This window comes from Aspergillus alliaceus (assembly GCF_009176365.1).
Source record: "Aspergillus alliaceus strain CBS 536.65 unplaced genomic scaffold BDW43scaffold_55, whole genome shotgun sequence".
Lineage (NCBI taxonomy): Eukaryota > Fungi > Ascomycota > Eurotiomycetes > Eurotiales > Aspergillaceae > Aspergillus > Aspergillus alliaceus.
In genome coordinates this window covers 110,334-135,397 of record NW_022474738.1, presented here as the reverse complement: position 1 = coordinate 135,397, position 25,064 = coordinate 110,334, and the positions used below count along the sequence as shown (strand labels likewise).

The 25,064-nt window shown below is 48.0% G+C and overlaps 8 protein-coding genes across 8 annotated transcripts; 4 read left to right on the top strand and 4 right to left on the bottom strand.

The window, feature by feature from the left end:
• Positions 1-53: 53 nt before the first annotated feature.
• On the top strand, positions 54-2,679 carry BDW43DRAFT_288985 (putative sucrose transporter). The gene is made up of 8 exons (XM_032043343.1): positions 54-628; positions 705-730; positions 792-1,036; positions 1,099-1,165; positions 1,217-1,288; positions 1,340-1,529; positions 1,591-1,706; positions 1,760-2,679. The coding sequence occupies exons 1-8, from the start codon at positions 531-533 to the stop codon at positions 2,638-2,640; spliced, it is 1,695 nt and encodes a 564-aa protein (XP_031896037.1). The 5' UTR covers positions 54-530; the 3' UTR covers positions 2,641-2,679.
• Positions 2,680-3,480: 801 nt separating this feature from the next.
• Positions 3,481-8,027, bottom strand: BDW43DRAFT_288980 (uncharacterized protein). Its single transcript, XM_032043342.1, has 6 exons — positions 7,115-8,027; positions 6,850-7,007; positions 6,682-6,775; positions 6,392-6,620; positions 4,069-6,338; positions 3,481-4,009 (listed from the first exon to the last, which is right to left on the bottom strand). Exons 1-6 carry the CDS (start codon positions 7,299-7,301, stop codon positions 3,945-3,947), a joined length of 3,003 nt encoding a protein of 1,000 aa, XP_031896036.1. The 5' UTR covers positions 7,302-8,027; the 3' UTR covers positions 3,481-3,944.
• Positions 8,028-9,518: 1,491 nt separating this feature from the next.
• Positions 9,519-12,654, top strand: rlmA (SRF-type transcription factor RlmA). Its single transcript, XM_032043341.1, has 3 exons — positions 9,519-10,236; positions 10,309-10,465; positions 10,536-12,654. The coding sequence occupies exons 1-3, from the start codon at positions 10,181-10,183 to the stop codon at positions 12,189-12,191; spliced, it is 1,869 nt and encodes a 622-aa protein (XP_031896035.1). The 5' UTR covers positions 9,519-10,180; the 3' UTR covers positions 12,192-12,654.
• Positions 12,655-13,103: 449 nt separating this feature from the next.
• Positions 13,104-15,892, bottom strand: BDW43DRAFT_288973 (MDR family MFS transporter). The gene is made up of 5 exons (XM_032043340.1): positions 15,310-15,892; positions 15,203-15,232; positions 14,837-15,147; positions 14,649-14,770; positions 13,104-14,593 (listed from the first exon to the last, which is right to left on the bottom strand). The coding sequence occupies exons 1-5, from the start codon at positions 15,598-15,600 to the stop codon at positions 13,485-13,487; spliced, it is 1,863 nt and encodes a 620-aa protein (XP_031896034.1). The 5' UTR covers positions 15,601-15,892; the 3' UTR covers positions 13,104-13,484.
• Positions 15,893-16,388: 496 nt separating this feature from the next.
• BDW43DRAFT_303314 (uncharacterized protein) lies at positions 16,389-19,110 on the bottom strand (the record flags this gene model as incomplete). Its single annotated transcript, XM_032045395.1, has 4 exons — positions 16,389-16,411; positions 16,478-17,305; positions 18,074-18,186; positions 18,233-19,110. The coding sequence occupies 4 exons, from the start codon at positions 19,108-19,110 to the stop codon at positions 16,389-16,391; spliced, it is 1,842 nt and encodes a 613-aa protein (XP_031896033.1).
• A 380-nt stretch (positions 19,111-19,490) lies between these two features.
• Positions 19,491-21,246, top strand: BDW43DRAFT_194655 (gamma-glutamylcyclotransferase). The gene is made up of 6 exons (XM_032039052.1): positions 19,491-19,855; positions 19,940-19,971; positions 20,085-20,134; positions 20,253-20,257; positions 20,327-20,411; positions 20,484-21,246. Exons 1-6 carry the CDS (start codon positions 19,761-19,763, stop codon positions 21,006-21,008), a joined length of 792 nt encoding a protein of 263 aa, XP_031896032.1. The 5' UTR covers positions 19,491-19,760; the 3' UTR covers positions 21,009-21,246.
• Positions 21,247-21,527: 281 nt separating this feature from the next.
• On the bottom strand, positions 21,528-22,200 carry BDW43DRAFT_315178 (RNA recognition motif domain-containing protein; the record flags this gene model as incomplete). The annotated part of the gene is made up of 5 exons (XM_032048003.1): positions 21,528-21,586; positions 21,647-21,792; positions 21,869-21,975; positions 22,041-22,113; positions 22,181-22,200. 5 exons carry the CDS (start codon positions 22,198-22,200, stop codon positions 21,528-21,530), a joined length of 405 nt encoding a protein of 134 aa, XP_031896031.1.
• Positions 22,201-23,445: 1,245 nt separating this feature from the next.
• BDW43DRAFT_322369 (BRcat and Rcat domain-containing protein) lies at positions 23,446-25,057 on the top strand. The gene is made up of 2 exons (XM_032049535.1): positions 23,446-24,441; positions 24,511-25,057. The coding sequence occupies exons 1-2, from the start codon at positions 23,459-23,461 to the stop codon at positions 24,836-24,838; spliced, it is 1,311 nt and encodes a 436-aa protein (XP_031896030.1). The 5' UTR covers positions 23,446-23,458; the 3' UTR covers positions 24,839-25,057.
• Positions 25,058-25,064: the final 7 nt, after the last annotated feature.

Here is a 25,064-nt window from a genome sequence, read left to right as displayed (position 1 = left end):
TAAGATTTAATTGAATTTTGCCCTGACGTTCCCGGGGCCCGCATGCGTCTGTTGTTTGGTTCCCACCCGTGACTTTCTTCCCTTTTCCTCCCTGGAGATCCCTGCTTTGCTTTCCCTCTGACTACTACTTCTAATATCCGATTACTTGACCATACAGACTACGGATCCTCGCTTACTCCCGCCAGTCCGCCAAGTAACAACCGCATTGTTCTCCGCCATTGGATCCGCGCGCCACCATCCCCAGCTATTTTTATCACACCCAGACGGTGCGACAACCCCAACCCTCCGCCAACCTTTCCCCCCTGGTTGTTGACTACTCGTCGCATTTTACTCCTCAGTAACGTTCGGATTGCGCAATCCTCAGTCGAACTTCCATTCTCCTCGATTTAATTGAGAATCTATCAACTGTTCTAGAACGTGCGGTTGCCTGATTGCGAGTAGGAGACCAGGTAGATCAAGCTCATTTCATGGAAAGTTGAGGCTTTGGAGGAGCGTCCAGTGCATGCAATCATTTAGCGTCCAGATCCAGGATGCCACAAGCTGCAAGATGGGTGGGTTCTCCCTCCATCAAAGGACGAACAGAGGCAATGCGGATGGCACTGTTGACTTTCAGCCTGTTGGGGTTACAGTACGTTGACCACCCTTATCGCAATCCACCATGTCCATGATGAATAGATCTTGCTAACTAGCTTTCTCTGAAAAAGATTTACTTGGGGCATTGAAATGACCTGTAAGACCTTTCCTTCACCCCCACCGCCCAACCGTCCTCTAATCAGACACTCTCAACATAGACTGCACTCCATATCTTCTCCAACTTGGTCTTACCAAATCCCGAACATCGCTTGTCTGGATCGCTGGTCCTCTGTCGGGATTGATTATCCAACCGCTCATCGGTGTTATCGCCGACCGGTCGCGGTCAAAATGGGGAAGACGAAGGCCATTCATGATCGTGGGCTCGTTGATTGTTGCCATGTGCTTGCTAGTGCTGGGGTGGACAACAGAGATTGTTGGCCTTTTTGTCAAGGATGCAGAGAAGGTAAAACCAAGAAAAATACACTGAAGTTTAGGGAAAGAGCTCACGTGTGGATCATTTGCTAGGCCAACAAAGTGATCATTGCACTAGCAGTCCTTAGCATCTATGCTGTGGACTTTGCCATCAATATCGGTGAGTGAGGGATTACCAGGATACTCTGTAATTCTATCTAATAGTGTGCAGTCCAAGCGTGTTGCCGGAGCTTGATAGTTGATACCTTGCCTATTCCATCACAACAGGCTGGGTCAGCATGGGGTACGTCTTCTATTATCGTTAGGCACTAAATGCAGAGCTAACATCCTGAAGCGACTAGGATGTCGGCCATTGGCCAGCTCATTAGTTATGTCATTGGCTCGATTGACACAGTTAGCCTATTTGGAACTACAATTGGTGATACTCAATTTAAGCAAATGACAGTCATCGCTGCGCTATCCTTGATTATCGCCGTTTTGGTTACTTGCTATTCTGTGAAGGAGCGAGTATTAATCACTGCCAGGTGAGTGGTCAACTAATGAAATACTTCAAACTTGTGATTTACTGACCTCTGGCGGTGATAGGGATTCGGAAGGGAAAGCCGGAGCTTTCCAGGTCATGTCCCAACTTTTCAAAACTACGATGGACTTGCCTCCACGCATCCAAGCCGTCTGCTGGGCTCAATTTTGGGCATGGATTGGTAAAGGCACACTTACGAAAGCGTCGTCATCACCCTTCGCTAACCTACTCCAGGCTGGTTTCCATTCCTTTTCTATAGTACTACCTGGGTTGGAGAGACATATTTTCGGTATGAAGTTTCGAAGGATGCGACGCAACCGAGCGACATGCTTGGCGAAGTTGGTCGAGTTGGCAGTTTGTCGCTTGTCGTCTTTTCTTCCATAACATTTATCAGTTCTGTTCTGTTGCCATTCTGCGTACAACCGCCGGATGACAGGAGGCCCAGATTCACCCCAAGACCGCCTCCCGGAATCGCTGCGTTACTCAAAAAAGTAACTGTAGTACGTCCAGATCTGCAGACAACATGGTTGATCTCGCATGTGATGTTTGCAGCCACTATGATATTCGCACCATTAGCCCGATCCCGGGCCTTCGCAACCTTTTTAGTAGCTATATGTGGAATCCCGTGGGCCGTCAGCAGCTGGGCCCCGTTCGCATTCATGGGCGTGGAGATAAACAAGCTAGCACTAGGCCCAACTCAAGCGTCGCGCCTCGCCGGAGTCACTATGATCACGTCCTCCAGTATTCGTTCTGGAGCTTACCGAGATATGAACGGGGACACGGAGATGGATGTGTTGCGTATCAACCAGAACGACTCAGACAGCGATAGTGACGCCGAGGGCGGCGCCTCCAATTTGTCGTCCACAGGTGAGCTGGCTGGCATCTACCTCGGCGTGCTGAACGTGTACACGACTCTACCACAATTCGTCGGCACATTCATTAGCTGGATAGTGTTCAACGTTATCGAACCAGGCAGCACAAAGCGAGACGCTTCAGAGACGCAATGGATGAATCTCGATAAGGGCTCGCCAAATGCCATCTCGATCTGTCTGTTTATTGGCGCGCTTAGTGCGCTTGTGGCTATCGAAGCGACTCGACGATTACGTTATGTTTAATAGTAGCCGTGCCGGTTTATCTTTAACGGTACATCTTCTGTCACGATATAAAAAAAGGGGGGAAAGGTTTTTTTTGGGGGGGGGGGGGGGGGGGGGGGGGTAGGGTGATATATTCTAGACCCTCAGAAACCATGCTACCTGATACCCAGATCCATTCAGCGATGTATTATATGTGAGTATATTGGACTTGTCTAGGAGTGGAATCTTTTACACGCAGCAGGCTGAGCCTGTGTTAATGATCGGTCCTCTTGGTTGACGTTACATATTGGAGGGTTTGTTCGCCATATACATATTGGCATCTGGTGGTATATATTATTAATTAATGATAATCATAATGTATGACACAAGAAATTCACGGAGCCTGCTTCAGTAATGAACCACATTGGCTCGGGTATCCGACATTATAGCGTATATATATTTTCAACTAACCCTCTTGTGAATTTTTGATATGTTAGGTTGTATCCAATACAACAAACCCAGGTCATGCATGGTATGTAGGCAGGCTATATGATTGTATACATTTGTTACAAAAAGCTAGATCAACCGCCAACTTGCGTTCCTTTGTGTGAAGTGATAGGCAGAACATGCTCATAGGACACCGCAACCATGTAACAACATCAAACGACATATGAACGAGGTATATCAACCGCGATTGAAAACCTCTCTTCATGTTTGAGCTTGATGTGATCAACCTGTACCTTCATCGCCCTATAATAGTTGGCAAAGCTCTACGTGGCCGAGACCTAATCCAAGGAATAGGGTGGACCGATAGGGCATATCGTGCCAATAGAGGGTACATAGGTATGGGGTTGGAAAATACAATGAAGCATGCTTAAATGATTGAATAGCTAGAACTTATTTTATAGCGAGAGTCGGCTAAGGTATATTGATAATTCACAATCAAAAGGTCAAACCAAATGCAATCAATAAACACGAAGGGGAATAGAACGATAGGCTCAAAACAATCGAAATGAAGGGGAACCGCCACAGTATGTTTATCCATCCTTCGACGAACTAAGAAACTAGGGATGATATTACAATAAAATCGTCCGTTCAAGGCGTGTGTATCCGTTATCCATCGCTGTAAGAGCTTGGACTCCTGCCCTGGGGATAGAATCTTATATGGAGGCTAGGCCCAAACACGGGGAATCAAAAAGAGAAACGAAAAGAGCCTGGAACCAAAATAGGAGAAATGTGAAGGGCGTATAGAGATTAAACAAGAGGGTACAAGGTATATGAAACAAATGACGAGAATCAAGGACAGCACCGAAAAGAGAATTACTGGTACCGAGGACATGGCTAGTTCAGGTCATTTTGCCGGTCAATTCGGCCACCCTGGCCTTGATACGAGCAGCGCGAGCATCGAAACCTAGAGATTGCACGTCAGTACGATGGTTAAATATTTAGATAGAAACTTGCGTTACTTACTCTCCTCTTCGCTTGTGTTGCCACCATCGTCCGTTTCGTTCATCCGCGTTTGGTCAAACTGAGCGGCTCTCTCGGCGGCATTCTTACGAATCTGCGCCCATCGGTCATGTGAAGGATTGATTGGCAGCGAGTTGTCGACTTCTTTGGGCTCAGCAGGCACGTTATCGACAGTCTTCTTCTCCGAGGACGTGTCAGACACAGGCGAATCCTCTGGGATAAATGCGGGCTGCTCCATCAAAGGGCCCTGGTCAAACTTCGAGAATTCACGGTCCGCTGCGGTGCGTTCGCTGGTATCCACGCGTGAAAGAGCATCGTATTCGGCTTGCCGCTGGGCCTTATGGTAGTCGCTGTTTGACCCGGAAACCTGGGGCGGCGACTGAACCCTTGCCTCGGTCTGTTCAGGCTCTGATGTTTCCACAACAGTCTTGGGAGTAGCTGGCACTTCTTGGACAGGCTTGGGTGTCTCCGCAGCTGGTGTTCCCGGAACAGGCTTCTTCTTTAAGGTGGAGGGGCCATTAGGTGACGGCCGTGCAATCTGTTCATGGGATGCCTTTGCCTTGTCCTCTAGGGCAGCGCGTGCAGCAGCAACAGCAGAAGTACCAGCACCAGTAGGTTTCATTGGCGGCTTTGGCTCGGGTTCAGGCTTCCTTTTAGTTGTGCCGAACATGCTCTTGATTCCCGTGGTAGCGGGTTTTTTCTTCAATATTTTGGCCGTGTCTTCTACCGACTCCGCTGACTGGGGAATTGGTTGGGCCGTTGAGGGTTCCACTGGAGCACTAGCATCTTCACTAGTACTAACGCTGTCCTTCTGGGGCGTTGTGGGTGCTGGAGAGCTGGGAATATTGTCCTTTGGTAGAGGTGGGGGAGCCTGCCGGGTACTGGTGCTAAGTGCTGGAGACAAAGGTGGGCTAAGATCGTCTCTTGAGGCTTCCTTCAGTTCTTCTACCGGAGCACCAGTTCCCGCCCGGGTATTGCCCATATAAGCAGCTTTGTAGGAATTCTTGTCGTAGTTTCTGGCCCATTTCAAAGCCTGCGACGCCTCGTTCATAATGGACGGCTGCAGTGTCATGACAGAATTGGTCTTTGAGTACGTGCTATCCCGCACGTTCCTTCTAGAACCTCCGGCAGCCTCCTGTTCTTGTTCCCGGTGCTTTCTTTGAAGGGCAGCGGCAGCAGCTTGAATACGGGCATGCTGATCGGGGCCAATGCTGGTTTTACTCTGCGGTCCTTGGTTCTCAGGTCGCCTATAGGACTCCTCTACCGCGCTCACCTTCTTGCCCGAGGACTTGCGACGTCCGAGCCGCTTGCGCGTCGAAAATCCGAAAAATCTCTTTTTCTCAACTATATACGCACCAGGTTCGGGTTCCGGCGCTGCACCTTTGACCTGCTCCTCCAGGACGAGCCACTTCGTATTTTTTATGACAGTCTCGAGCAATGCACATCGCCCAAAGACCGCCTTCCGGGACGTTGGTTCTTCTCCTGCTAAGCTGCTAATCCATACCCACCAGAACGAGTCGTCCAGATCAAGCGTGGTGATACTAGCTAATTCACCTGGATCTATGGACGGTTCAGCATCCAGAGTGCGTTTGTGCGACTGCGAACTTTGGCCTCGGACGGTATTAATGGGGGGTAGGACCTTATCTGGCGGGAGCAGGACCGGCGCCACTGTAGCCTTGAAGGCATTCTCATCACTGAAACCGGATGACATAAAATCTGCCCAAGATGGGGTTGTCGGACGACCGAGATCACCCCCACCGGACTGGGGAGCGGACCTTATCCCGCCACCGAACTCTTTCGACACCATGTTTGACGTTCTGTCGTCATCAAGATCAGGGTCCAATGAAGCTCCAAATCCAATATCTTCAAACCTAGACCACGAAGCTTCCCGACTCGTAGAAGTTGGATCCGATTCGGCAGATTGATTTATGGATGAAATGCATTTCAATACACGCAGACATTCATCCGTGAGCGCTCGAAGGGGGTCCTCGAAGCTGGCGAATTCCTGCAGGTGCCTATCGCTGTCTCGATACTCAAAGTTCTTCGCACGGCGCAAAAGAGAAAAGGGAGTAGCAGAGACCGTGTCGACAATCATGACTACTTTAGTGGTCGAGACCTGAAGAAGGGCGGGTGTCTCTGGCGGGTATTCTGTGGCTTGGAGCAATGTTTGCAAGGCGATGGGTAGAGTGGAGATACTGCTCATACCACGCGGCGAGTCAGGAGACAATGAACGCAGGTAAGCGAAGAACAAATGGCTTGTCGCGTCCGCAGCGCTAAGAGAGGTCAGCTAGCCACTGGTTAACATTTGCCGTATATAACCACATACCTTGCCCAATTCTTGTAAGCAGCTTCAAACCCATTACCAGTGTCAGTGTGCTCAAAGGCCCACCACCCGGCATATCGAGAGAGCTTTCGTCCTCCCAGACCATTGGACTTTCCATTTGCCGCGATGGCGGTGAGAAGATCAAAGAAATCGAAGATAATTTTTGACCGAGCATCTGAGTCGACGCTTATGGGGATGAACGTCGAGAATGCATCACGGGCAAGCTGAGAATCTACCGTCCAATCAGTACATACGAAGACTACATATTCGACCGGAGACATCTCGGTACGGACCTTGTTCGCCAACTTTGAACAGCTCGTAGGCTTCCCATGTAACGACTCCTCCAGGTAGTCTGCTCCAGCACCATTTCAGCACACTACAAAGAACCTGAGAGATGCGTGTAAGCGAGGACAGTGGGCATGCAAGTGTATGAGCCAGTCGCGCGCTCGAAGGTGGCTTACAATAGGGTCCGTCAGCCGTAACTCTTGTGCTAAGTCATCTCCTTTAGGAGGGGAGCCTTTCTCCACCGCTTGATTGAAGTAATTCCGAATGAATGTACGTGCAGCGCTGGCGTCGGAGGCTGGCCGGAAGGGCAAGAGTAGAAAAGGTGTCTGAAGACCTATTCAGGAGAAAGGGTGGAAATGATCAGCAATCTGAAGAATGCGCTTATCGCTGATAGAGGGGTACTGAAAGGGGGGGAGGGGGAATAGAGGCGAAAATACATACCCCGTGCTTTTAATTGTTGAGTACACCCTCGCAGGAGATCCTGGACTTCCTCTGGAGCCACTTCCGTTCGCTGCCACGCGTCGGTCCATTTGGGCTTGGGAGGACCACTATCTTCTACCACAGGAGCTTTTGCCTTTTTTGGAGCATGGGAGTCCTTGATTCGAAAGACGCGGGCGAGAAACGGCATTTTCACCTTGCGCTTCTTGGACTCCTGGAGTTGAGAGGTGCGGCCAACAATGGGTTCGGAGGTAGAGGTCAACGTTCTCAGGCGCGGTCAAAAAAAAAAAAAAAGGAAAATTAAACCAAAACAAAATAAAACAAGAAAAGTGCCCACAGGTAGGACTCCACACGAGATGAGTCAAGGAGACTCAGATTCCACGCTCAACCGTGCGAGGGGAGAACCGGTCTAGATTAGGAGTAAAAAGCGGTATAAATAATCGACCAAGGGAAAAGAGGTGTCGAACCAAAAGGGAAAGACTTGGTTAGATGAATCAATAGATTGGAGTCTAAGAAAGGACCAAAAGAGAAAGAGTAGACCAGAAAAGACAAATAAAATGAGATAAAGTCGGATCAATCGAATTAGTAGTAGTCAAGAGAAGGACATCCAGGTGGCCAGAGAATGGCCTGCAGCCCAGACGGGGCAGCACGTCTAGCGTGCAGCGATACTACTGGCAATGGTGGATGGTAAGGCCACAATCCGAGAAATTACAAGGGTAACGAGAGCAATCTCCACGATTTTTTTTTTCCTTTTGATTTTGGATTTTGGGTTTTAAGCTCGGGATGTGGAGCTTGGAACAATGCGACGAAAATGAATTAGATATGTAAACGAGGTTAAGGAACTCATGCGAAAGGAGAAAAGAAAAGAGGAGAAAGGAAGAAGAAAAGGAAAAGAGAGAGAGAGAGAGAGAGAGAGAGAAAAAGAAGAAGAATTTGGGAGAGACACAGAAACCAATTGACTTGATTGGGGATGATGAGGATCTACTGTTGCCTCGTTTCAGGGGTGAAATAATAATACCCCCGTTCTATCCATGGTTCCTTCGCCCTCCATCGACGCCAACTAATTGGCTTGGAATCTAAGTAAAAAAAGAGAACGATGGTTCATTGTCTAACCATCAACCTTAAAAACCAGTTCGAGAGGGGAAGATGGAATTAGTAGTTCGACAACGGTTATTTCTTGAGAATCTTGAGGACTTCACAGGTTGACTGGAATACTTCAATAACTTCAAAAAAAGGTTAGGCAGAGACCGTATCATACCATGGCGGTTAGTACCCGACACAGAAGTTGTTCCAGTTAGGTCGAATTCATCATCGATACTACGAGTTAGTGGGTTAGGTGTGAAGTACTCGATACATAATCAATCCAGCAAGCTGGTAATCAAATGCAATCAGTGGAGGTACACTGCATGTAGGTTTAGAAAGCGCGCATGAAATTAAGTTGACTACTATATACTAGTAAGTTAGTATGAACAAGTTTTCCGTGCTTATCAACGCCGCCGACATACATCCGACGTATCTCGCGTACGTGGTCATTAATGAATGAGGAGAGGGGGAAAAGTCATAATAAATGAATAAATACCCCATAAATCGGTTCACTCCCTTTGGCTTTGACAGATGTACATTCGAGACGACAGATCAAATTCCTACCGTTGATCACCATTGACTGGTCATGGGGGAAATGGTCCAATCACCAGGCGTTAGGGATTCGAAAATCCACCATCCCGATCAAGCAGCTGGCCGAAATTCCGACCAGTCTGGACCCCGATCCTAACTTTGAATCCTTAAGTAATTAGTTGATCAACATAGTGGTTACATGCCTCCCGGTGCCCTGCCTCAGGCAACATTAACGCCTAACCGTCCTGGTGGGCGGTCAAGCTCTTCAAGTTGACTGGGGTCAATGCGAACCCATGGATAGTGGCAGCGGAGATCGATCGGAAGAAGAGATGCCACATAACAAAAGCCGTATATTCCATACCCACAACAAAAGCCTCAGTGGTGCGTGCTCACCCATTTAATTGTCAACAATAAGCCTGAGATCGATACGGTTAGAGAAATCTAGGATCGTAAGTTAGTAGGCCAGGAACCTCGTCGGGTGGTATGTATCAGGGAATTGATACGTTATAGAAAGGAAAAGAAAAAGTGCCCAAAGGGTAACTCAGGGTTTTATGTGTCCAGGAGAGAACCGATAAGCAGAGTTTTTGGAGGGGAAGGTTGATTGGTAAGTGATCGATTCTACATAAGAGAGCAGGCAGGATTCAAGTTCTACTAGGTAAGCAATGAAATCTATAAATAGCCGGGCGGCGGTTAGTAGCTCGCCAACGGCGGTTGTCCGTAGCCGCCGACAGGTCCAGTGATTTAGAAGTTTCCCACAGTCGATGTCTATCTTTAGAATCTTCTGCATCACCCGCGTGTCGCCGCTCCAACCATCCAGCCTTTCCCATCCATCTACCCTTCCTATCCCATCCCAGAATTGACTTTCGCCCATCATATCTGTTCGTTTCGTCTCTCTTTTTCATTTTGGTGATCTGAGGCTCCTCTGTCACTCGAGTCCTTACCTGCATAGGGGGGTCCCTGGTTCTTCTTCCCCGACCGGCAGGACGCCGTCGCCCTTTCTTACGCGCTCCGTTGGTTCATCCCTCCAAATAGCGCTGTGCCAATCTCACCCCTCCTGTCTATCTGTACCCTCGCATTCTTTCTCATCTTCTTTATCCCCACTCCTTTGGGAGAGATTAAAATATTTTATTTACAACCTTCGCTTTTACTTTTAAATTTTCTGTTATTTTTTCTGTTTTAAATTAAAAAAGAAAATTATTAAAGGGGGGAAGCCCAAGAAAGGAGCCTAGCAAACACAGTCGTTTATTCCATCGCGCTTTCGAATTTCTTTTTTCTTTCTTTCCTTTTTTTTTCTCGTCTCCCTCTCTTCTATTCGGCGGCGCTTCCCTGGGTTTCAACTCGCGCCACTAATAGACACAAAGACGAGTAACCCCACGTCTAATCGCTATTGATCCTGCCTTCGGTGTTTCATCTACGTTCTTAACCCTTGTGTGATACGCTCACACTGTATCCCTCATGGGTCGGAGAAAGATCGAGATCAAGGCGATCAAGGATGATCGCAACCGCTCAGTGTAGGTCCTATCTTTAGCTGTATTGCGAGGCACCACATGAAGAGCTAACTAACATCATGTCTTGCTCTTTAGTACGTTTCTGAAGCGGAAGGGTGGTCTTTTCAAGAAGGCTCATGAGCTAGCAGTACTATGCTCGGTAGATGTTGCGGTCATCATATTCGGTCACAACAAGAAGCTATATGAATTCTCATCATGTGACATGCGCGAGACTCTGGGTCGTTATCAATATGTTTGTTTTCACTCCCCGGCGGTGAGGTGTGGAACCGTATTTTGTTAACATAGCATGCTTTTGCGTTTAGTTCGGCCCTCCACATGAGCACAAAGGCCCCGAGGACTTTAACGGCCGGCGCGACGACGATGATGACGAAGATGAGACCACACCTGCCCCTGAAGAGATGCACCCAACACCACCACAAAACAACCCCCCGATAATCCATACCCATATCCCTAGTCATCCCGGTTTCCAACATGTTAATCATGCGCCTTCCGCGTCTCCTCCCATTCCAAATGGATTACCATTTGATCCGCGCCACGGTACCCCTCAACCTCAAGGGGTTTCCAGACCGTCATCAAGAAATCACATTCGCCGAGTCAGCTCCAATATCGGGACACAACATCATGCCACGCCTCCCCCGCCACCGCCGCCCCAGAATGGATTTGCCTATATGCCTAACCCTTCGGTGTATAATCCGAATGCCCATCACGCCTTAAGTCAACAATCTCGACCCGGTCAGTTCGCACACTTTGCCCCTCCGCATGGTGTGCATCATGCAGCCCCACCTCATCAACATCAGCCTATGCCACCCCAATCCATGCCACCTCACACGATGCCGCCTCAGGCAATTCCACCGCATATTCAACAGCATCCTCAGCATCCACATATCCTTGCGCAGCAATCACAAATGGGTCTTTCGCAACCGCATCATCCCCAAATGGCACAGGTCGCCCAAGCATATATACCGGAGCAGGGGAGAGGTTCAATGCCACCCGCATTCCCATCGGAGCAGCAGCAGCAACAGCAACAGCAACAGCAACAACAGCAGCAGCAGCCCCAGCGTACCGTATCGCTTCCTGAGGCTCCCGCAACGGATCAATTACCGGGTACGATGAAAACTGAAGACAGCCAGTCACCACCGCAGCAGAGGTCGATATCGTCGAAATCACGTAGTATATTTACGCCAATTGATGATCGTGGTTCGGTTTTGGCTCGTCACTTTGGATTTGGTCCCCCAACATCGCCGCACAATGAAAGCTTACAAGCAAAGCTGGAACATTCACATGACGAGCAAAAGGACAAGCCCGGCCAGCCAGTGGCACCTCCACCTCCGCCACGAGCTTCAACGGAAGCGCCTCGCTCACAGTCTGTGGCCGATATTAAACCGCCTACCCGAATTAACAGCGGACAATTGCCCTCAAAGCGTCCACAGTTAAAGGTGCAAATACCCAGTGAGAATTCGGATCGAGGCAGTGCGACGGCAGATTCATCTTCCCGCGATTCCGCAGGGAATAAGACACTCACACCTGCGAAAGCCAATGCCGACGGCAACCATTCCGGTGTAGTATTACCACCGCCTTCGCCTTCCGCTGGTGCTATTCTCAGTGCAGGTGCCCAGGGACCGCCGAATCCATTTGCTAGGCCGCCTCCCCCGGCCTCAGCCGCCCAGAACAACAATGCATACAACAGTAACAACAACAACATAGAAACGCCGATATCTGCGCTTCCAAGCCGCTTTGTGTCAGATGCGCTTCTTCCTTCTCCATCTAGCTTCTTCTCTGAATGGGGCTTTGGCAGGACTGGTCCGGACAGCAACATACTTCCCAGCCCTCTGGCCTTTCCTACTCCTGCCGTTCAAACAGGCCCCAGCTTTGCGCGAGAAGATGAACAAGATAAAAAGCGCAAGAGCCCCGATAGTGGACCGAGTACGGAAGGAGCACCGAAAAAGGCAAAGACATAAGCTCTCTTGTCATCTCGATTGATGATCGCCGTCTTGTTCTTTCTTTCACTGTCTCAACTATGGCATCTCGTGGCGTTAAGGAAGGCGTGGTTACCTAATCCTGGTGAGCGAGTTGGATATGTGTCTTCTATTCCTTGGATATTATTTCCCCTTTCCGAGTCCTCTCTACTTTCGCCTTGGCTTCCGCTTCCTTTCCAACCTTATACCCCTTCCTTTTGCCGTTCGATCTTATTGCAGAACTTGCCTCAAGCGCTTGTTTTCGAAAAGCTCTTTGCGCATGAGATTCCCAGCATCTCACGTCTTTTCCTTCTTTTGACCAGGACAGAATAACTTTGGATCACTTTCATTAAACATTGGCGGGGGGTGGGCGTTTCAATTTCAGCTTATCTTTTATATTCAGTAATGTATATAAGGATTTTCAATTAGGAATAAAATTTAGGATGGGATAATCCGGCGCCGTAGGTATCCTTGTGATATACTCCCTTGTTTACCTAAAATTGTTTTTTATATGAATTCATAAACCCAAAGTACAGCCAGTCCAGTTAGGGCACTGTCGAGGATTTCCCAAATTGGTATTCAATCACGTTACCCAAGATAGAATTCAGATAAGATAAAGTTTCTTTAAAGTTGCCATGCAAATGCATTGCATTCATTACCTGAAGCACCTACAGTAGTAGTATCCAGCATCTCATGGTAAGATGTACGTACATGCTTCAAACTAATCCTCGACGCATGAAATCTGGTCGTATCTTTCGTCCACCTGCGTCATTTGAACATTAGAGTTAAGAAAACTGTAAAGGTTGTATGCAGGAAGTATATTTATTTATCAAGGTTATCTATCGGGAAGTTTGTTTTGCGGGGATGTTCACTTTAAACTTATCGTCGTCAAATATATATCGAAATTTCAAATTACAAAAAAAGAACCCAGATATCCAGTAAGCGATGTCTTCTTTACAACCTCTTATTAAGAGATCTGTATGTAATGTACTATTTACTCATGATCTTATCTTAATATGCACGCGGTTTTGATAACTCCGTAGATCCTAGTGTGGGGGTGGGGGTATAGCGGGGCGATTAAAATATTTCAAAAAAGCAAAGCAAAAACAGGAACTTGAACTTTTACATGGCTCCGTGCTCATTATACCCACCAGTGAGTATTATTAATTTGATCATCAGGAGTATAGGTGGCGACGATCTTTTCCGGGGGGAATGCAAAAAGGGTCTATTATGCGTGTAGAATGTAGTGTGAATAGAATATAAGGGAATGAAGGGAGGGAGAGATGGGAAACGTAGTTATACTGTCTCCTTGGACCCGGGCTGGGCCTCGCCTCTCTGAGCGGCTAGGATTTCTTGTCTCGCGCGCTCTTGCTCTGCTAGACCAGTCTTGGTGAACTTGTGCGCCTTGCTGAGTACGACGGGCCGAATAAGAAGACTGATCAGCAGCCCAAAGCCGATGATGGCCGTGTAGAAGATCCACATGCGGCTCAGAGTGAAGGTGTACGATTTCAGGACGACGGTTTGCTGAGCATCGGACAGCGCTTTGATGAGTTTACCTTGTGAGCCGGAGAAGGACGACGAAAGCGCCGAGGCCTTTTCAGGTCCGATTGCGGCGGTGATCTGAGGCATTTGTTGTTTGAGGACATTTTGATACACAACAGTACCGAGGACGATGGACATGGCGGCAGAAGTCTGGCGAAGGAAGCCGAACGTCGAGGTTCCAGCGGCGACATCGGCAGGGTGGATGTTCGCTTGAAGGGCAACAAGGGGCGCTTGGAAGACGGGGCCGGAGCCGAAGCCGGCGATCAGCTGATAAATGATGATGCGAGGCCAGGATGCGTAATATTTCAGGTCAATAAGGAGCCCATAACCGAGAGCCATGAAGAATAGCCCTCCCATGATTAGCTCACGGTAGCGGCCAGTCTTTTTAATGATGAAGCCAGTACATGCGGACGTAAGGGAGAGACTGAGAACGTTGGGGAGGACATAGACACCGCTCATGATGGGATTTGCGAGGAGGACGGTTTGGAAATATAGCGGGAGGTAGTAAGAGCCGGCGATGAAGACGAAACTGTGGCAGAAGCAGACTAGAAGCACTAGGACATTGTGCCAGTTTGTGAAGAGACGGATCGGTATAACGGGATACTTGGCGACTTTCCATTCAACCACCATGGCAATAGCCCACGTCACTACTCCGAAGACGATGAGACAGATAACAGTAGCAGAGTCCCAAGGGTAAGTGATGCCACCGTATTCCAGGCCGAACAAAAACATGAGTGTTCCTCCCATAATTAGAATGATACCCGTCCAATCAATAGCTTTTAGACCGGCTAGAAGCGGTGTCTTCTCGGCCTCGATCTTCAGGAAAAGAAGGAGAATTACAAAGGAAGCCCCTCCGATAGGTACTACCATAAACGATTAGCATTATGATCCTGTCAGGCGCCGGTTTGGTTACCTTACAATTTATATAGAAACACCACCGCCAAGTGACATTAGTAGTGAAGGCGCCTCCGATGATGGGACCAAGAGCGCCTGCGATTGCCCATGTGGATCCAAAAAGACCATAATACATCGGCCGTTCGCTAGAGTGAAAATTCGTCAACGAAACCCCACCCAAAGAACACGAAGGATAGGAGGCGATAACTTACCGGACACTGAATAGATCGGAGACACTGATATTGACCAACACGATGATGCCGCCGCCACCGACACCTTGGATCGCTCTTCCCACCAGAATCATTGGTAGGTTGATAGCTAGAGCGCAGATCAAGCTACCTACGAGGAAAACGAAGTTGGCAAGCAACAAGATTCGCTTTCTACCCCAGATGTCACTAATCTTGCCCCAGAGGGGAACAGCGGCGGCATTGGCGAGCATATATGACGATGCCATCCATGAGTATCCACTTTCCGAGGCCTTGAAATGAGAAGCCATGGTTGGTAAGGCGGTGGAGATGATTGTCTATATCAGTCAGTTATATACATCCAAACTACGATGACATATGTGAGTGACCTGCCATATCCAAAGCTGCCAAGAACAGGACCAACTATATGATCAGCTTTGTTAGCCGCTAGTTCACCAAGACTGTTTTCCAAAGGAAAAAAAAGAATAGTTTGGCCTTACACAAAGTGCCGCCATGACAACAACAATTTTTTTCTTTCCCAGCTTCTGCGCCTGGGAAGACACCCGACCCAGCGAAGTGCCAGTTGTGACTTTTTCCACTCCATCACCGTTCGGCTCAACTGAATGCTGTTCTTCTGCGGATTGATGAGGATGATTTGGGGTATCGGAGTTGGCCGAGCTAGAATCCAACTCTCCCGAAGCTATTTTATCTCCCGTCACAATCTGACCATTACTGGGCGCATGGGGATCGAGTTGATCCCGGCTGTCTGGGGCATATTGATGCGCCATCATTCTTGGAAAGCACAAGAATGCAGGGCCTGTATGAGATGAAATTTGACACAGGCAAGAATTTGACCGTAATGAGGGATCAAGAATGTTTCCTGTCTGTCTCGGCGGGCAGAGCCGACATTAAAGACTTAAAGACCGAGTGACTCAGGCAGAGTAAGAAACGATCGACATTGAAGAACGAGTGGAAGAAAACGCCACAGAACACAGATGGAAAAAAGAAAAATTCTCCGACGGTTTTCCACTCGAAGACCGTTTGGCATGAATCAGCCAACCAAAGAAAGAGGGTGTGGTCGAGACTCTGTTCCTATAAAGGAGAGATATATTGTATTTATCTAAAATAAGTTAAACGGTCGGCCGTTCGGACTTAAAAAAGACTGCAAGCGCCGACCCCCGAGGGTTTCAATCCTCGATCAACATGTGGATAACTTGATAATTTTTTGCTCTTTTGCCTTTCCTTTTTGGGGATGCGGAGAATATTTTCCATGTCATCTTTGGATTCTTTTCTCCGTACCGCTTTTTATCATACGAGGTCACTGGACCATTCTCAATATCTATTACCAAATAATTTGCATCCCAATAATTCCTTCCTCCCAATATAGTACAATCAATGCAAATGCAACCTTCTAAAATAAAACAATACAGAATACTCTTTTCCTTTCTTTTTCCTTTTGGCTGGATCGTCGGTTCTGGAATTATGATGCTCCATAAACAGGGTATATTGTACGAGGTAGCAGAACATTAAAACAAAAAAGTCAACCACAGAGATGCACAAGAACTCCTCATCCAACCGTCTAGTCCTGTAGTTGCAGAATTTCTGCATGTCATTGTGTCAGTAGTTGACTGGTCTCGGAAAGAAACAAAGAGAGAGAAATGACCTTACCAGTTAAAAACTCCTCAAAGCTCACAGTGATGTAACCATCACGGTCATCGTCATAACGCTTAAACACGTCTGTCATGCGCCTTAGACTGATACACGCCTGCACGAACAGGTCGAAGCTCATTCCCATCTTAGCCGGGTTAACAGGTCCATTTCCATTCATCCGCCGTCCCTTGCTCTCGAACGTGGTGAAGAGCACCGTCACAAACGGCTGGCTTAGACGGTATCCGAACGCCAGGAGTGCGTTCTCGAACTCTTGCAGACTGATGCGCCCGCTACGATCCACATCGAACCGGTCGAAAAGCTCCCGCCATGCAGCAAGGTACTTCCAGAGTGACACAAATTCGTCGAACGAGATCGTCCCACTGCTGTTCCGGTCAAACATGCGGATCATCATCTTCACCGTCTTCGGGTGAAACGAGGTGAAATCGCCATTCACCAGAGCGGAGCCCAGCTCCAGCTCGGTCAGTGAGCCGGTGTGGGACGAGTTGGCGGCGCGAAACAAAGGAAAGAGCTGTTGCGGATCGTCGTCAGGGACAGACAACGGAGGTTGGTTCGGGGATCGCGGGGGACGCGACAAGGGTTGGGGGCGATTGTGCATCGGCTGGGAAGGGGGGGGCCCGAATCCATAATTTTGTGGTGGTGGTGATGGATGTAGCGTATGAGTCCGATGTTGAGTGGCAGCCGGTGCGGGCAACGGCTTGTTCATGTGTGCACTGGTAACGGGAACTCGAGGGGGCACTCCGCTGGGCGATGGGTTGGGAGATGGCCGAGATGGTTTACTTTGGTGATGATGAGAGGGGCCGGTTTGCATGGCACCGATCATCTGAGCTACCTGGGTGTAGTTTCGTCAGCCATGGAGGGGCTGATCAGGGAAGCTAAAAAGCACTCTCGGTCGGTACCTGTTCGGGCTCTGCATGTCTGATTTATGTTATGCATCATTAGCGACATACGGAACAGTGTGAAAACCACTTTCAGGCAGTATCGACTTACGCTGGCAAGGCATCTGGATTGTACGATTGGTTGTACGCCATGGTGTTCACCCAGCTGACGTAACGGATGATGAAAGAACAATGATGAGGTTTGGGAGACTGTCGCGGGGAACGCGTTTTTTAATAGTGGACTGATCAACCCACAGAACAGAAAGGAACGAGAAAATCAGGCAGAGATAAGAAAGAAGGATTTTGGTCAGGAGTTTCAGGAGGGAGTTAGTGTTTGCGTTAGCATATGCTTCTTCGCAAGTCAAAAGCGGAGCGCGTGGGGCACTCGTTCACCAAAAACTTATTGCCAAGAGACTTAATATGTTGAATCAATAAGGGGGCGAAGTTCGAATAAGATACGAATACGCCCGAGAAATTAGAGGGCTGCTATCGGGGTGGAGAAAGTACGGAGATGAGGGTTTTCTGGGAGAGAAAAGACACGATTCAGCCCTATCCCACTGATTCATTTGATTGTCCTGATTGAGTATGGCTCATTCGGCTTCTCCTCAATCCCCGGTGGAGCTAATGTGAGTCTGTATCTATATTTATCTCTCCGGGCTTTTTTATGGTTCATTGACACTTGATTTTATAAATGCTATTATTTTAATCTTTCTTTAACCGGTGAGCATATCAATGTCCGTCGACTGCTGTCTGAGGACCTCCATGATCTCTCTCCAAGCCTTATCTTGAAATTGCCTTCCTTCCGTCCCCGTCGTCAGCGCTGTGGATTCACTGGAGAATGTTAGAAAATTTCTATGAAATCGCATAAGCAACTTACTCCAAATATCCATCACTCCTCCAGCATTTCCCGTGCGATTCCGCTCCCTGATATGTGGCACTGACCAGCGACCGGCTCCCTTGCTCTGCCGTGCGAGCAAAGAGCTTATATAGTAACCAGATAAACCATCGCTCATAAAATCGGTCATACTGCCGTCCAAGCGATGACACACACAGCCCCGGGCTTACTGTATTAACAACAACAGGGAGAGTCCCATTCTCATTCCGTACCCGATCGGCCACCGTCTTCAGAACATACTCCAACAGCAGCTTCGAGATACCGTACTGCTTTGGGCCGCTAAAGCGCCGTGGATCATTCAAATGCTCTAATAACGCCCCTTCCGTCCGGAGGCGGGCGGCCTTGACTCGGACGAACTGCTGGCTGGAAACAACAGTAAGATGCGCCGGCGTTGAGTCAGATGCGCCGTCTCTCAGCTTCGGGAGGAGCAGAATCGCCAATAGCGAGGTGGACAGCGTGTTCACCTGTAATGTCTCTTCCCATTCTTCGGGCGATGATGTGTATTCTTTATTCCACAGGCCTGCGTTTAGTAGTGCGATGTCCAACTGCTTGATTTCTGTCTGAACGCGACTCGCAAAGGTTTTGACGCTTTGGAAGTTGTTCATGTCTAGCTCCCAGATCTGGATCACATCTTGTCTAGTGGTACGCTTTTCTAGCTCGGTTTTGGTCGCCTGGCCTCGTTCCAAGTTGCGACTGCCGATGATAAGCGACCCCACCCCGAGATTTAGAAGCTTGATGGCAGCTTCGAAGCCTAGTCCGGACGTGGCTCCAGTTAGGACAACGGTCTTGCCGACGAAGGAGACTGTTGGGTCGACTGGGACGCTATACTGTGCCCGGAGCAGGCGAAGTAAGCCAGCCATAGTATAGTTGGGTTCACAGTCACGTAGAAATGCGACAGATTTAGACTAAATTCAGGGTTGTTAGTTTGTTGATTTGCTGAGTAGTAGTTGAATGAGGGTGAAGCCAATTGATTAACAAGCAGTAAAGGCCTTTGGGCCGTATAAGAAGTTATCTCAAGCAATATAGGTTATTTAACATGCCTTGCATCAATTGCGGCAGTTGCTGTAGTGTTCATCTAACTAATTTAGGTGGAAAGGAGTGCCCATAGCGACCAGTGCCTGAGGCAGAGGGAGTGGGTAGATAATGAAGACTGTGGAACTCGGAATTGATTGGTTCAATGTGGCATCAATTTCCGTCATCCCACATTGATTCCGAGCAAACAAGACAAACACATGGTCGTATTTGTACAGCACATTTCTTTGCAATGCTCATAAAGAACATTTGCCTCTAGAGATAGCTGTTCTCTTATATTATTGACGATAGATTTGAGGGAATATAGAGGCTTTCGATTTCCTTTCTATTACCGCTACAGGGGAAGCCTTATACCAGGTTTTTGTTGTCTGCACACAAATTCTTTCCAATCCGAAATCCTATATACATTATAGAGACGGACAGATATTGTAACTTTAAAGCGGACACCTAAGACCTGGCCCTATTAGGCGCCTCCGGCATGGCTTCAAGTAAAGAGAACAGCCACCCTTCCCCAGATGGTCGAACATGGCGCAGTTACTTCCCAGATGGGGATCTTTGGGTATTTGGATACGGGTGAGTCACCAATAGTCCTGAATGAGAATAAGATCTTCAGGGTGTCACAAGTATCCTCAGTGGACAAAGGCTGATGTCACCAAGGAGCTTAATTTGGAAGCCACCACCACATTATGGTACGTCAGCTCGGGCCTTAAACGACGTACTGCAGTCCTTAGTCCAGGACAAAAAGCCATATTACCACTGCCGACCTGGAGTTGACTTCGGCTGATCTGTGAACCTCGTACAGACCAAAGAGTCCCAGGTTATGTTAATGGCTGTGTGCGACGATTCTGGCAGGTTCGTCATTCCTTGAACTATAGAAGTCATTGCCGTGACAATTGAAGTTGCGGTATCCCCTCTCCTTCCCAGTCTTTTCACCTTCAAACCTGGCTAAATCCGTACTTACACTGTATAGGCTAGGTAAATTATAGACTCAAGAATCGGACATTGGGTTATCTTTCACCGATCTAAGAAGCTAACTATATCAAGTTCGGACCATCGAGGAACGGTGGAAAACCCCGGACGAGTGGTAACTGTAATAGACCGTGGATTTTGGGAAACTTTGGACGATCCGGTATGTGGCTTTTTCTATATTGGTATTATATGCCAGTAACTAGGCCTATCATCTCATATATGAACCGCATAGCTCGCCCACCTTGAATCGGCGTCATCGGTATCTCGAGTCTGGGGCGCAGCATACCACATTCCCGCCTCTCATGCCGAAGAAGTTCATGATTACCTCGACGAGCGCGAAATTAATGGGTATACTGTGCATTACACGCCCTTCCACCCTTTCTCGGAATCTAAGGCTCCGGGTTCAGACTCTGAACCGATAACTTGCATGGTGTATATCGGTCAGCCCACTAATTCGCAATTCCTGCGCGATCCGGCTCGTCGCGAGCCGCAAGATGTCGCGGAGGTGATTAGTCGCAGTCGAGGTAAAAGTGGAAAGAATACCGAGTATCTTTATCTTTTGGAAAAGGCGCTCGAGGGTCTCGGGCTTGGGAGTGCTGATGAGTATGTTACCGATCTGGTTCGACGGGTGAAGGCCATTGAGAAGGAGGACGAAGCTTCAAGAGATGAAGAAGCAGCCGAGAGGGATTTGAAGAAATCGCTTAGTCGGTCGGAGGAGGAAGCGCATCAGACAATTCAAGACGAGGAGGGAGCGTAACTCTTAACGTATCCTTCTTGGCAAGTGGTGAGAGCTCGGGTAGGATTCCGTGATCGGCAGCCAAGTGGAAGGCTTATTACATAGACAGCGTGAGCCCAACCCCATAGAGTGTTCTCTTCTATATTACCGGTTTCGGCGAATGTCGCATAGTACCTGATTACAGATTGAAATGATTCCCGGCGTCATGAAATTCAATATAAAACGAGCACTGGAGGTCTGATCTTCAAAATAGAGACAAAGCATCCGTTATTCATAAAAACCATGCATCCGCCATCATACTGCGTTTCAATTCCTCTGCGATCGTGTCTCATGAAATATTTATCGGGATAGAACCCCATCTGAGAGATGAAATCCCTCTTGAACAAAGCATGACAAAGATCGATTCAATAGCATCGTAATTCCATCCAAGCTTGGTTGGAGAAAAGGGGCTGCAAGCTGCTAGTTGCTTCTGCGCCAGTCTGTATACTGTCAGCTAATCATGATCGTAGAGGTACATCGAGAAAGAGGACTGCGGCACCCTTAGAGAAAGGGGACAGGGAAAATGGATCGCTTACCACCGCCACCGTACGCTCCACCTTCTGTAACATAGTCAGCATAGGATGCATCACAGTCAGCACGATTCTAGTAGAGAGACATACCATTTCTTCCACGGTAACCGCCCCCATTACTATATCCGTTTCCTTCGCGCTGGTTGTATCCGCCACGGCCATGGTAGCCGCCGCCATTGTTGCGAGGAGCAGACCGCTCAGAGGCCTTGTCGACGCGGATAGTACGGCCGTCAAATCTAGATTTGTAAACCTTCCATCTACGTGGAGAGACTGTAATGACACTGTAAGACAAAAGGGATGATGGATGCTCACTCTTGGTTGTTCATGGCATCCATCGCGGCATTCGCTTCATCATCCGTGCTGAAGCGGACGAATCCGAATCCGCGACTGCGGTGGGTGTCATGGTCTTTGACGACGACCTGGGGATGGTTAATATAAGGATGACAGCGACAAGAAATTGATCTCGGTCATTTGATTTACTGACAGCTTCCTCGACCGTGCCATACTTGGAGAAACCATCACTAAGAGTCTGGTCGGTGGTGTGCCATGCCAGGCCGCTGTTTGAAGGAGTCAGAGAAATCAACGATTGCGCGAAGGAACTGATCCGGAGGGGAATAAACAGACCCAATGAATAGTTTAGACATTCTGGAATCCTTTGAAGAGATGAATCGAGACTAAGGAGGGAGTCAGTACTGGAAAAAGAATGATAGAGATGATGATGAGACTAGATTTGTGCGATAAAATCAGGATTCGGCTGAAAGAGGATGACAATGGAAAAAGAGGGCTGTGGAAAAATGAATGTGAAGGAGGCTACTAAGGTCCTAAAGAGCCGACTTGCAGAATCACCCTTCTTATCACGTACATTCAAGTGGAACCGCTAAAACTGCCTGTCAATCATGCACTTTCACTGTAACTTGCAATGATCTGGCCAAAGATGATCAGTTTCAACTGCACGCCGTGTGCCACGGTAATCAATCCTTTTTACACAGGAAACAATAGGGGGGAAAAGAAAAAAAAAGGCTGGAAATCGCTGACTGAGGAGGAAACAAAGCGGGGAGAGTCACCCAAAACGGGGAAGAATAAAAAAAAAAAGAAAAGAAAAGAGTGTCTAGTACTAGAACATTTTCCCTCTTGCTCGAACAAACAAACGGTAACAATACTCAAATACCCTACTGGGCTGGACTGAGAGGGGGCGCCGGTTGAATTGCATTGGATTGGACTGATTTAAAGGCGCTAGCCAAAGTGTTGCGGAACACCTCCTGTTCCCCTCATTGGTAATCCAATTGGGTTGCATTTAGACCTGACAAATGGCTAATGGATTGAGTTATGTATATAACTTCATGTTGTAACTACACTTCTTGGATCTACCTACCTACACTAGGTACCTACCACTACATGTATATGTATACAGCACTTACCGTATACATATATAAATTAAAGAATTTATATGATTATCTGTATTGCATTCAACGCACTTGCTTTATTTCTAATATAAATACCTATCAGATGGATAAATCTGTTGGAGAGTGTTATAGCTTAACTTAAATCCTATAGGCTCTCTCATATATACTTAGTGCTAGTAGTGCAGGACTCTAATTACTAGTACCAGACTAGAAGGTATAAATAGGGCTTCTGAATCTACCATAGAAGTCACTCAACATTTAGTTGAGTGGTCACCTCTCTTTGATGTTCATCTCTTCACAGTAATAACTTAAGATGTCACTGGCTAGACAGGCAGGAACATTGCTTGCCTTGTTAATCGTACGCTGACACTAACCAGTCAATTCCCCGGCCTTAGACGTCTTTCCCTTTTCAGACATTGCGAAACACTCTCACTTTCCTATGCCTCAACCAGCCCCTTTGACTCCATCTTCTAAAAAGTGTTTGCCTCTCAAACTCACTATGGATGAATCTACCAAAGAACTAGTGTTACGCCTTATGCAAGAAGATGTGAAAGACACACTGGAACTATATAAGGGCAAGCGGCGTATTAGTCAAATGACTGACCGCGAACTGGCACTTACCGAATGGACACAAGAGCTACACCATTATGCATCGGACTTGCAGGACTGCAGAATGGCCAGGAGCGTAGCGAGAGCAGTTTTAAATGATGGCGTTGCTATCGAGGCTGCAATAGCTGAAGAAAACAGAGACTTTGGGGATCGAATGATAGCATTACAACTAGATGGACTTGACCAATCAACTCCTGCTCAACTATTGGGACAGGCAAACGCTACTATGGCTGGCCTAACAGGTTTGATGGGGGGTCCTAGTACAGTGTCGAAAGATTTGGGCCCTGCAGGTTTACCGAAAGTTCCGACTTCAGAACTGGTGGAGAACAAGTTCCCAACGGCCGAGAGCTCGAGGCATGCTGCTACCCGCAAGTCCGAAAGCCAGCCGCACTTCGAATGTGTAGCGTGCCTGGAAGTTAAGCCTTTCTTTGACATACTCACGGCACCATGCTCCCATCACTACTGCAAGGCCTGTACCGACCGGCTGGTGCGAGACTCCTTCGTCGACGAGTCGCTTTTCCCTCCAAGATGTTGTCGCATGCCAATCCCTTTACCTACGCTGCAGGCATTTCTCACCAAGGTATCAATTCGACGATTTAAGGAGAAGGAGATGGAGCACAATGACTTTAATAGGACATATTGTGCAAACCCGTTGTGTTCGCGATACATCCTCCCTAATCCTGTGTTACTCGCTATCCGGACATGCCCTTCTTGTAACATGGCCACTTGTACGACGTGTAAGCGGCAAGCTCACACGGGTGTATGTATTAAAGAGGAAATTGAGGTTCTGGAGTTAGCGAAAAGAGAAGGGTGGCAGCGCTGCGCGAGATGTCGTAACATCGTTGAGTTAAAAAATGGCTGTAATCACATCACGTAAGTGCTAGTCTCGCTCTTCGTCAAACTGAAGGCTTGATTCTGACAGAGAATGCAACTCTTTTGTAGGTGTCGTTGTGGATTCGAATTTTGCTACCTCTGTGGTTTGAAGTGGAAAATTTGTGAGTGTGATGTATGGGACGAAATGCGGCTCATCAACAGAGCACAACAGGTTGCAGCTCAAGATGGAGGAAATCAGCGACCCGCACAGCAAGAGGTTCAGAGGGCAGTACTCCAGATTCATGAGCAGCGCGGCTGTCAGCATGATGGCCGTTGGAGAAGACGTCAGGGAGAGCATTTGTGCGATTTATGCCACGACTTGCTTCCCGCATTCATTCTACAATGCCAGTATTGCCGGATTGAGGTATGCGTACGCTGCAGATATAATCGTCTCTGATTTGTATTCAACAAAAAAGTACTTCAGAACGAGACAGGTTCCAATGTGCGATTTGATACGGATTGAACAGACAGATGTAGAGAGTGGGTAGACAGTTACCCGACAGCTAACACCCACTGTATAAGCGGAGTTGGAATGATGACATGACATCCAACCAAGGAAGACGTGAGTTGGTAGATAGTACCCATGTATTTATTACCTACAGTCGCGTGATGATAGGTGGATA

Coding starts and splice junctions, on each gene's coding strand:
- BDW43DRAFT_288980 (XM_032043342.1), bottom strand. CDS start 7,301: ATGCCGTTTCTCGCCCGCGTCTTTCGAATCAAGGACTCCCATGCTCCA. Junction 7,008..7,114: donor TCAACAATTAAAAGCACGGG/GTATGTATTTTC, acceptor TCTCCTGAATAG/GTCTTCAGACACCTTTTCTA. Junction 4,010..4,068: donor CAACACAAGCGAAGAGGAGA/GTAAGTAACGCA, acceptor TGCAATCTCTAG/GTTTCGATGCTCGCGCTGCT.
- rlmA (XM_032043341.1), top strand. CDS start 10,181: ATGGGTCGGAGAAAGATCGAGATCAAGGCGATCAAGGATGATCGCAAC. Junction 10,237..10,308: donor GATGATCGCAACCGCTCAGT/GTAGGTCCTATC, acceptor CTTGCTCTTTAG/TACGTTTCTGAAGCGGAAGG. Junction 10,466..10,535: donor CTCTGGGTCGTTATCAATAT/GTTTGTTTTCAC, acceptor TTTTGCGTTTAG/TTCGGCCCTCCACATGAGCA.
- BDW43DRAFT_288985 (XM_032043343.1), top strand. CDS start 531: ATGCCACAAGCTGCAAGATGGGTGGGTTCTCCCTCCATCAAAGGACGA. Junction 731..791: donor TTGGGGCATTGAAATGACCT/GTAAGACCTTTC, acceptor CTCTCAACATAG/ACTGCACTCCATATCTTCTC. Junction 1,707..1,759: donor TCAATTTTGGGCATGGATTG/GTAAAGGCACAC, acceptor AACCTACTCCAG/GCTGGTTTCCATTCCTTTTC.
- BDW43DRAFT_322369 (XM_032049535.1), top strand. CDS start 23,459: ATGGATGAATCTACCAAAGAACTAGTGTTACGCCTTATGCAAGAAGAT. Junction 24,442..24,510: donor AATGGCTGTAATCACATCAC/GTAAGTGCTAGT, acceptor ACTCTTTTGTAG/GTGTCGTTGTGGATTCGAAT.
- BDW43DRAFT_194655 (XM_032039052.1), top strand. CDS start 19,761: ATGGCTTCAAGTAAAGAGAACAGCCACCCTTCCCCAGATGGTCGAACA. Junction 19,856..19,939: donor CTTTGGGTATTTGGATACGG/GTGAGTCACCAA, acceptor GATGTCACCAAG/GAGCTTAATTTGGAAGCCAC. Junction 20,412..20,483: donor GGGAAACTTTGGACGATCCG/GTATGTGGCTTT, acceptor TGAACCGCATAG/CTCGCCCACCTTGAATCGGC.
- BDW43DRAFT_288973 (XM_032043340.1), bottom strand. CDS start 15,600: ATGATGGCGCATCAATATGCCCCAGACAGCCGGGATCAACTCGATCCC. Junction 15,233..15,309: donor TTGTCATGGCGGCACTTTGT/GTAAGGCCAAAC, acceptor CTGATCATATAG/TTGGTCCTGTTCTTGGCAGC. Junction 15,148..15,202: donor TCTTGGCAGCTTTGGATATG/GCAGGTCACTCA, acceptor TGACTGATATAG/ACAATCATCTCCACCGCCTT.